The sequence below is a fragment of the Dysidea avara genome, chromosome 1 (assembly GCF_963678975.1).
Source record: "Dysidea avara chromosome 1, odDysAvar1.4, whole genome shotgun sequence".
Taxonomy (NCBI): Eukaryota; Metazoa; Porifera; class Demospongiae; order Dictyoceratida; family Dysideidae; genus Dysidea; species Dysidea avara.
In genome coordinates this window covers 9,218,008-9,229,669 of record NC_089272.1, presented here as the reverse complement: position 1 = coordinate 9,229,669, position 11,662 = coordinate 9,218,008, and the positions used below count along the sequence as shown (strand labels likewise).

Sequence of the window (11,662 nt, the reverse complement as noted above, 5' to 3'; positions counted from 1 at the left end):
AGAGTTTTTAAACACTTGACTTGGAAAGTTGGTGTTTTAGTTGAAATACTTCAAATAATTGTACATATAAATTAATTCTGGTAAACTTTGAGACATTGTAAAAGCTAAAATGGGGCTGCCCAGACCCCTTGCTGCCAGAGATTTTATACTCTGGTCAGCCCTTCCCCTCACATCAACTACTTCCTCCATCACTGGTCAATAGTCAGTGGCGTAGCTAGCCCAGAAGGATTGGTTGGGCACTATTGTATGCCACTAAGCTGCAGTAACCATGATGTGCGCAGCTAGGGCCTAGGATTGCATGCCCCCAGGAAAATTTTTGAAAATTACATGCTGAGACGTGCTGAGATTCAATTTGGTGGCATTTTTACAGTTAAAATTTATCATCTCTAGTAGGACACTAGCTGTACGTACGTTTTGTTTGCATAATAATTATTATTAGTTACGTAGCTGTAGGAGGCTTCATATTGCACCTCGTATCGTACAATTTAGCTATAGTTAGCTGCGTACGGTGAGTACCTGAGTTGGTGGGGCACTGGAACTGATTGGTTGGGCCTGTGCCCTACCAGTACCCACCTTAGCTATGCCACTGTCAATAGTGCATGAAGATGTAGGGAAAATGAACAAAATCAGTCAATACAAAGTTCTGTCAAAAGTCAACGATCGGTTTTGAAAATTGATCTGTATCAATAGTGATGGCTATTGTTGATTGTAGTACAGTGGCTATTGGAGTGACATGTCCTTGATGCTTCCCAATGTTGGTGTTGTTTAGCGGCCTCACCTTCAGGCTTGGCTACTAATGCTGCCACGATATAGAAAAACTCTATATCATTATTACCAACATATAATTTAATTAAATGCCAAATACCATAATGTCTGGCCTCCCCCACATCATTAAACTATCATGATACATCGATATAACTGTATAACTGATTGGCTATATCACCACCCTGTTATATCAAGATAATTGCAGCTTTGTTAAGGACTGATTTACTTTTCTGGCATGTTTTCTAACAAATTAGAATCATTTTCTTGAATTACAGCAAGATTGGTGGTATATTATCAATATATCGTGCATGGCAGCATTATTGGCTACTACATGACACGAAACTTGAAGTTATTTGTAGCAGTTGGCTTTCTAGGAGTAATGGATCTCATTCTAATTTGATTTCATCCGTTTATTTACAACAACAACACCAACTGTGATGACTACTGGATAGCTAACTATGAAATCAAGAGTGGGAACTGTGACGGAAAAGTCGGTCCAGGTAAAATCGGTCTGACTACCATAACTGGTCCTGCCGGACCGATTTTAGTTGACCAAGTTTAGTCTGGTTGGACCTTTTTTGGCATCCAAAATTGGTCTGGCCTGACCAAAAGTGGTCCGGGCAAGTGTGAATTCTACGAGATGACTCTACGGTCATTAGCATATGTAGCTATACTAATGTGGTAGTGCATGAAGTATTATTCTACAGCACTGGGTATAGGGCAGAATTGCAAATATTTTGTGTCAGGAACCACTGCATGGCCTGCAAACTACAATATTACGAGTACTGTAGTTTCGTTTCCCGAGCTGATTTACAGAAAATGCATATAGCTATAGAAACTTAATGCTATATCATTGCTGTAGCTATACATGCATAGCCTTGCAGCCACTCAAACATACTAAAATGATACTATACTAATCATAAGCACTCTTTTGTTATTAACAAATTATTTGCATATGTCAATACTAAGTCCCTGCATTGCATGCCAATCAGGTTCCAATACTATACCCAGTCTATCACCTTACAGTGTATACATTAATGAATTTATCAAAGATAACCAGCAGTGTTGCAGGCAGAGTAGTTCTTGAAGGAACAAATGGGGTCTGCTTTACATCTTTTATAATGGACAAATTTCATAATAAGGCTTTATAGCATATAATAGTAACTGTTGCCCCTAGCAACCTGAATTTCCCATTATTTTTAGGTGATAATGTCTAAAGTAACTTCTCTAAATTTTGAAAGGATAGCATATATATATGTCATAAAATATGGCATTTTGAAATTTGTGGTTTTCCCATACATATCTATGTAAGGGGGCTACAGTTGCCCCTTCTGGGCAATCACAAAAATGAGGTATTTCAACATATATATGCAAAAACCAAAAATTCAAAAGTACATATATCTCAATTTTACATAATTTGTAGGTGGGATGTCAACAATAATCTCTCCAAGTTTTAAATGGATAGTGTATATAGGTCATAAGATATGGCATTCTTTAAATCCCATGATTTGTGTGATTACTGAGAAGGGGCAACTGTTTCCCCTCTCATTGACAGAAAATTGCAACTTCAAAATGTCATATCTCATGACTTATATATGCTGTCCTTTTAAAACTTGGAGAGGTGACTTAAAACATTGACACCTGCAAATAATGTTAAATTCAGGTTGCTAGGGGTAACGGTTGATTTTTTCGTTATTATGAAATTTGTCTATTGCTGACAAGTCACCCCATACCCAATCCGTAGCCTTGGCTGGAGGCATCAGGCAGCCATTTAGAAGAAAATTCAGCTGAATAAAAACATCAAAATTTCATAAAACTTTTTGCAAGGATTTAGGGTCGCTCTGAAGACATTTTGGCGCGTTGAGTACACCTGCCAAACTGTTGTGAAAGAAAAATGAGACTGGCCGAGACCCAATGAGACTGGCCCCCTGTTATTCTTATTTTAAATTAATGACCTTCCTCTCTATCTTCGAAATTCTAAATGTTTCTTATTTTGTCGATGACACCAAAGTTTTCAAGAGAATTAATCAGTGTGCAGTCTGTCCCAGCAATATTAATAATGTGGTTATTAATGCGACCACATCAAACTTAGTAAAATTTTAAAGTTGACATACAGGGAATATTTAATAGCTATAACCTAGGTAATGTTTTTTTCCTGCGGGGCATGTGATCAGTAGGAGATTGTACTTGTTCAATGGAGCAATCCTAAACTATCATCTCCTACATACAGTATCACATTGAACAGAGAGGAATGTGTAGTATGTGCACAGGTGAAAATTAGTACAATTTTAAATTTGGTTAAATAGTGAAAAACATATACAGGGAATAATATTATTATAGCTATAACGTTAAAATTAAGGCATTACGGCAATGTTTATTGCTGTGATCAGTAGATGATAGTTCACATTTAGTTATTTAATGAAGCAAACCTAAGCTATTATCTCCTACATTATCACAAACAGCAGAGGAATGTGCAGTATGTGCACATGCAGGTGTTACAGGTGTATTGTTCTAACCACTGCATGGTGTTAACTCATCATCAGACACTATAATGTACACAAGAGCTATCATGCTACTGTGTGCTTCACTGTACAAGCTAAACAATAACAGTGTCCTATTATAATGTCATTAATATTCAGACATCCAGGACTCTCCACTTAAAATCTGGGCCAGCCACCCACCTTGATGGATCAGTGTGCAATGTTATAGGTACATGACTGCTCTATTAGAGTATCTCGATCTTATGCACCTCCAATGCAGCTAGCTGATCCCATGCAGTGATCTGTGCCCTTGTTGGATAACCTTTAGCACAAATCCATGTAGTGATATAATGCAAACCAGCTGTACTGTCTGCATGCCTAGTAATTAATAACAAAACAAAAAAAATGTCTGCAATGCTCATTATTTGAGATTGATAAATGAGTATAGCTAAGTTGGCTGCAGTGACCCATCACAAACAACTTAGCTATTCATCATTGGCTGCATGCGTTGGTGCATGGTCCACCCAGACCGATTTTGGTCAACTAAAATTGGTCCTAGTGGTCAGGGGTGCATGTGGCCAACCAAGTTTGGGCCTGACCAATTTTGGTCAGGTCGGACCAAATTTGGATGCTAAATATGGTCTGGGTGGACTAAATTTGGTCAACAAAAAATGGTCCAACCGGGCCGATTTTTTCCCCCGCAGACCAAAAATTTCATTACAGAACAGGAACAAGGACAGTAGATAGGTTTTGTAATTTAACCAGACGGGGAGTGGGAAATCACATATGACTTTAACTCTTGCACATAGCATGCAAGAAGGTGCAAGCAGAAATTACATATGGAGAGGACCACAGATAAATGGTCCATTTTTGGAATTCCCACCTATCTGATTGGTTTATATTTACTAGTTTTTTGCAAATTAAAGTTTGTTGTTGCTCTATGTTTTATCAGAATATTTCTTTAGCAGCAGATATTGATGAGGAGTGTACTCCTGAAGGTACTAAGATGAAAGGTGAGGATTTTTTAATACTGATTTACTGAGCATTATTCCTGACTGATCATGATAATTCAGGAATATCAGCTGTGCTGTCTGTCCCAGAATTCAAATTTTAAGGATTCTGGTATATTGTACAGTAGCCAATTGTGTATGGATAACATTTACAATGACGTGGCTTGACATCACAAAGTACACTTACGTTTGCACTTAACAGCTTCCCAGTGTACCACCCACAAATAAATCTCAGGATTGTGCAAGGAAATAAAGACTCAAGAATAGAGGCTGTTATAAAACAGAGTTGGCCATTTTTACTATTCTACCTATTAACTTTGCACTGTAGAATATCTAGTAAAATTGCCTAAAGTTTGCAATCAGTGCATTTCAAAGACCTTCCCACGTGCAGAAAAAAACTGTCTAGGAAGCACAGTAACTTTTAAGCACAGGTTAAACTTCAATTCCTGGTGTTGATTTGATTAACAACAAACCATATGTACGCAAGCAAATCTGATTATTAGTGCAATCTTTTTTGGCTTTGCATTTGGAATGGCATTTAATGGAGGGAGCATGGCCCATTTTGAGCTGTTTTGGTTTAGAAACAACATTGAAAGTAACACTCCATTGTATCAGTAATCCATTTAACAAATCTTGCTATGTTTTATCCTGGGATTCTCTTTGTAAACTTCACCATATGCTTATAAACTTTATAAATAATTGGGGCAAGACTTAGCAAGTCCCACCATATGAGAATAGCTGTGATTGATTGGTTTTGCTTAGTTGTACCAAACATTCAAAGGAAATAGGAATTAAGATTGCTAAAGACAACCAGAGGGTTGTTTTGAGATGAAAGATATGCTTTCCAAAGTGTTTTATTTTTACTGTGGTGTATATTTGGTTCTTAACTTCTTGTAAGCATTTCGTGGCATGTTTGGGCTTGATGCTGCCAAGGTGTCATTAAAGTATTTCAAGGGTTACTATTCATCACATCCGTTATACAGTCCTATACTGTACTGTGTTGAGATTGATCTTATGATGAAATGTAGATTGTCCAGGGTCAACGTTTTTACTCTTAAGGATTTGGTTATACTGTGCATATACATACTATCCACTGGTATACGTGAATAAGGTTGACTCCATTAAAAGATATTCCTACCACACTGAAACCTCATCATTCTGGGAACACTGGTGATGACAATATTGATGGTGTGATCTGTAAGTGAAGTTTTGTGTATGGAAATCTAATCACCAAGAGCCAATAGTTAATGCTGTGGTGTTTTAAGGTTTAGATTTTATGTCACAATTATACCAGGGATGTGTCCACAGTGGTTTGTGGTGATCAGCACTCAAGTATAACTGCAACCACCACCCACTACAAATTCAACTCTGCCTTAAGGCCCAACACCTAGTGTGCATGTACATTTCTCGGCTATACTATACCTTAGCGTTGTAGCCACCACTACATACTCTCAACCTGGACACACATCCTTGCAATACAAATACACATAGTCTGTTTAGTGTTAGCATTAAGGTGACACTGAACTGATTAAGCGTATACATGTTTGTCATTACCCTTATGCCATTTTAAGCTCAAAACTTTGCTAGTGTAGTATTTAATTTGTAATATTTCCAAAATGCTATTGCAAGTTTAGTGCACGCTACTGTAAGCTGGAGGACACTGTACTTGTAGGTGTACATTAGATGCTCCTTTATGATCTAGCAGCACCAATAATGATTTGAGTATCGCAACACATCCCTTAATGATCTAGCCGTACTTATTACAGTCAATCATATCCAACATGCCTTGTACTGATAGCGCAGTGAAAAGGAAGACCATGTCCTTAATAAAACTATCGTGTAGGCCAGTCATCTGAGGCCACTCAAGATATTCTAATAAAGCAGTCACCCTAACAGCCATGTTCATTATTCTAATAGAACAGTCACACATGTATGTCATAGCTACAGCTGAACCTCGATTATCATCTGATAATCCGAATGTCAAATCGACTGCTTAATTAAAGTATTTTTTCAACAAGTGTATGCTTTATTAGAGTAGTTGAGGAAAGCTAAGCTCTGTATACTATGGATTTTTGATTTTACATATCTTTCAATTATGAATTATACGAGTACCCTTCCCAAATTAATTTGGATAATCAAAGTTCCACTGTATTTACTATAACAAAAAAAATTATAAAATTATACTTGTAGTGATCCAAGCAATAAATGTTACTGTCTCAGCGAAACCTGAATTGTAACCACAAGCATGTGTTTGAGAAAAACGAAATTTCTAAAAATTACACATGCTACAGTTTTTATTGCAAAAGGAAGGCTCAGATCGATTAAAACTATACATCACTTATTCATCTCAAAAATCCTTGTTTTGTTTCTGTATCTCCAATGGTATACATGTCACATAGGTTTGTTTATGATGCAGTAAACCTTTTCATTTCTTCAACTTATTAAACTGCCTTCGTGCATATATGTGTAAGTGACTACAAGGATAAAACTATACCTTGGTTGATTGGTGAACATTTCAAGCCAAATTCCAGTGTTGTAGACTAATGCAAACGAACGTTATGACTGTGAATGTAAGTACCTGTATAGTTTATTTTCAGTTACTCACTGTACAAATTGATTTTCTTGCTCTTCCTACTGTCTAGTGCTATAATTCCAACACTACGTACTCAAAAAATCAGAAGTTGTGCAAACAAGTCGGGTTTTTGCTGAGATGGTCACAAATGCTAGTGAAGCAAGATATAAGGTATTATACCGTAACCCTATGGAAGATTCCTACTTTAGCATTAAACAAAATAATTTTTATGATATACAGTACCAATTTATGGAGATTTTCTACCATCATTCGTATCTCTTGTTAATACCTTTTTATTTCTTGGACCATACTTTGTTTTTAAGTTAATAATGTTAAGGTGATGCTGAAGTAATCCTTACAAGGCTAATGGGACATCATGTTTGTAGTCATGCACATGAAAAACACAGAATACTATAAACAAAGTGAAACGATTCAAAATATTTAATTTATACCTCTATCAGACTGTATTGTTGACACAAGTAACATTTTTCGTGTATTAATAAACTTCATCATCTTATCAAAGCTCTGGTAAGTTCATTGCAAATATCACCAGCTGTCATCACAGGATTAATGCTTTATAGAGCGTGCTGCGGCCAGCTAGACTGTCTCACAATCCACGAAATGAACTTCTATGTACCATTCACCCTCACAATTTGGCAGAGGCACTAATTTTTGTGATTCATATTTGACAGACATGTTGAAAGATGTGGATGTGTGTTTTAACCAGTTTCCAGGTTTTATTAATAAAAAGGAATTCATAAAATTGTTCTACAAGGTGAGAAACCATAAGAGCCAGGGCAGCTTAAGGCTAGGTTGTTTCTTGGACAGGTTATTTTAAAAATCGGCTTCTAGGCATAAAATTAAAGAAAGTGGGTACTTGTATGTTAGCAACACTACTATGTAGGTTATCATAAGAAGCCTGTAGACACATAGACTACATACAATATTATACTCAACAGATGTAGGAAGCATGGGTGCCATGAGCGCTTGGGCGTATTTCTATCCAGAATTAAAATCACTTGGGCAGTATCATCCTTCCTTTTCTAACTTGCCAATGATTCCATCTGGCTTCAACCATACTCCATAGGCTTAAAAACAAAGGTGCAGTGCAAGTGCATTAAAATAATAGATTACAAGTACAGTGGAACAGTGGAACCTCTCTTATCCGAGTGGTCTGGTACATACTGCTGTCCATACCTCAGAAATGTCCGTAACTAAGAATAACACTCTATGCTAAAATGACTAACTTAAATAAAAGTGATGTTGTTATTCCTTTCAGTTAGTGGTGTACAGTTTAGTGGGCAGAGAGGGAAATCACTACAGAGCATTCATGGTCACTCCCCTGGGTTGTAAATATACCTAGCAACCAAGTGGTAGTTATTAGTAGTACAATAAACAAGCCATCAAACAGGTAAACAGCAACCTTTAGGCTCCCTCTTTGTGTTTTCATCTAAACCAACTTCATTATGGTCAATAAACTACACGCCACATGACCAATTTGGGCTGTCCAGACAATGGAGGTGCTCAGATAATAGAGGTCTGGATAAGGGAGATTCCACTGTATGCTCGTCGCTTATCAAATGCTGAGATACTCTAATAGAACAGTCAAGAGTAGCATTATCATTAACTGTTGCTGATTCTACCCTTCAGTACCATTTTTAATAATGTGTCAAAATTCTTTACATCAAATTGATCCGGGCTTGAGTTGATCTTATTAGTAGTAGGGCACGCACAAGTTAAATGTTTTCTTTTGCCCCTGCTCTAATAAAATTAATAGTTGGCTGCAGCTTAGATTTTTATTTTATTTTTGTCCTGCTGGGCCACTGCAGAGGCATGGACCATGTGAGTATGGAGCTAGCTAAAAATTTATGTATATATGTTTTTCATGAATTACAAAAACTCTTAAATAATTAATGAATTACAAAAAACTTATGAATAATTACTGTCAGTGGCGTATCTAGACTTCTTACTTCACCCGGGCACTGGGTGGGTAAGCCACGCAGCCACATGAGCATACACATGCCCATCTTCATATGGACATCAATATAACATCTAAAATGTATTGTGCATCACTATCTATGTGCTATACCTACACTAACTGCATGCAAAATAGCTAATATTACTAGACACAAATGTTGACTACTATCGTCTTCTTCACACATACAATACAGCAATGCATAATACTCGAGACTTGGATTTAAAGCACCAGGCGCTTATACGATCACATGACAACTGTGGACTAAAGTAGTCAACCTACAAATAGAATAAATGAAAACATTGACTAAACAAGTACTCCATACCTTTGAACTAGTCAGTAGCTAGCTATCATCTACCAAGGCATCACACAGCCATACGGGGTGCATGTCTCAAAACTTGCTCGCATCTGTTCACATCTGAATTTTTAAATTGACTTAATCTTGTATGGACGCTATTCACCACACCATGAAACATTCATTCAGTCCTTGTCACGATGCTGCAGTTGGTAGTCACGTGATCTTCTTTCTATTAAGTGCCTTACATTGAGAATACCACAATCAAAACCAATTCAAGATCGCCGTTTCTCCTCTGCAAAGAAAAGCTTGATTTTATGTGGATCAGTGTAGCGTAGGTATTCTTTACAATCATTAATGTTTTATGGTTATTCAACACTGATGGTGAAAAGCATTTACCAGGGCACAAGTCAAATTAACCAGGCCCAGGCCCGGGTGTAGATACGCCACTGATTACTGTAATGCATGTATTAACAGTTTAACATAAAAACAAACAGTATAATTTTTGATTAATTGGGAATCTGGGTTTTTAGAAATATGTGATGTAACATTCAGTTGCTCTTGTTGCAGATAACAACTACGCTTGTGCTTACTGCAAAGTAAAATTTGTGGACAAAAGTAATTTTGATCTTCACTTGAAGTGCAGTCAAGCTTGTCGTGATGCTAATCCACAAGTATTCAAGTGTGGAAAATGTGGAGAAGTGTTTACTACACTGATCAACCTTCAACAACACATCAGGAGACATGAACAAAATAACCATCCCACATCCACATCCTCAAGATCTCATGAAGTCACCTATTCTTTAAAATCACAGACATTATTACCAGCTGGTGATAGTGAACACTTCCAATGTGAATTCTGTGGTGAATGTTTTACGCAAAATGAAGATCTACAGAGCCATATAGAAATTCATTATTGTTATGAAGGTCAATATTGTAGTGAAGAAATTGTGGAGCAAAGTAGTTTGGCATCAAGCACAGAAGTTCCTAGTGAAGAAAGACCCAACCAGTGTCATTATTGTGGTAAATCATTTCGCGGAAAGTTTGACCTGAAACGTCACTTGCAAATTCATACAGGAGAGAAGCCACATCAATGCCAATACTGTAGTAAATCATTTGGAGATTCAAGTACCCTACGCCGTCATTTAACAACTCATACCGGAGAGAAGCCATACCAATGTCATCACTGCAGCAGAAAATTTGCTAACTCCGCTCACCTACGACGTCACTTAAGGACTCATACAAAGGAAAAGCCTTATTTATGTCATCATTGCAGCAAATCATTTGCAGACTCAACTCTGTTGCAGCGTCATTTAAGAACTCATACAGGGGATAAGCCATATCAGTGTCATCATTGCAGTAAATCGTTTATAGATTCAACTGGTCTTCGCCGTCATTTAGTAGGGACACATGGAGAGGGAAAGTCTTATCAGTGTCACAATTGCAGTAAATCATTTCCTGAAAAAAATAAACTGGAGAGTCATTTGTCAATTCATACCGGAGAAAAGCCACATCAGTGTCAACATTGTGAGAAATCATTTAGGAATAAATACTTGCTAAAATGTCATATGCAAACTCATACAAACAAGAAAACTTGAGGCATATAACAGTTGTACAAGATCTGATCATCTCAGGAACCTGATACTATACATTATACAATGCATAACTTCTCGTAATATCATTCTTTCTTTAATGTATTTGTACCGCAATGGGCATGAAGTCAGTGGTTAGTCTGGTAGTGCCTGACCCTTCACATAACTTAATTATGCAAAGGGTTGGCTGCCACTAGACTAGTTGGTGGGTAACATGAAGTGGAAACAGGGGGAGACCAAGGTAGGAGGGTCGTGTACATGCACATACACAGTCACATTTACCAGTCAATGCTTGAACTATAGATATTCTTAATAGAGCAGTCAATCATTCTAATAAGACGTTAGATTAAGAATATTGATAATCTGATTTGTAATGTGAGTATATCAGGTATATTATAGATATACCTACCCAGTGAGTAGTTTAATTTCTGTATTGTTTAGTGGAGAAGTCAGCAACGAGCTGAAGTGAATGCTTGGCAGTATTGGCACAACTTTTGGGAATACTTCTGAGAATGTATTAATTTTGGGTATAGCTTTTCAGGAAGTGTTTTAGACCAATACATAGTTGAGTAAATAGGAACTTAATAATGATATGGTCCAAAACTTCAGGAACAGCTACATGTATGTTTAGGCACCTGGCTAGATGGATAGCTGAACCATGAGCCTCTAACAAACAAATTGGTAGGCATGTGAGGCATACTATGCGCATGCGTAAAAATCTAGGGGTGGGCAATACCAGAAAAATTTGCTTCTTTACGATTCCAACTACTTTTGTCATGGTATTGATGAGTATCGATACCGATACTGAGTACTTGTGATTATTGTGCTTTCTGTGATGACTGGTGGGTTGAATAAAGTTACAGTATATAATGACTGAAACACTCCATTTTTTGGTGTTTGTAACAACACATGCACAATGTAAGTAAAAAAATGTCACGTGATCACCATGTATCGAAATTTTCGATACCAAAGT

The 11,662-nt window shown here is 37.1% G+C and overlaps 1 protein-coding gene across 3 annotated transcripts in view; it reads left to right on the top strand.

Moving 5' to 3' along the window:
• Positions 1-10,820, top strand: part of LOC136255542 (zinc finger protein 431-like) — a 135,508-nt gene extending 124,688 nt beyond the window's left edge. The window contains exons 3-4 of one of the 3 annotated variants that reach the window (XM_066048342.1): positions 4,214-4,258; positions 9,668-10,820. In XM_066048342.1, coding sequence (XP_065904414.1) covers positions 4,214-4,258; positions 9,668-10,695 — 1,073 coding nt within the window. In that variant the 3' untranslated portion in view covers positions 10,696-10,820. Of the gene's footprint in view, positions 1-4,210; positions 4,259-9,667 lie in introns of all 3 variants that reach the window. The other 2 variants (XM_066048337.1, XM_066048348.1) reach the window with 2 other exon arrangements.
• Positions 10,821-11,662: the final 842 nt, after the last annotated feature.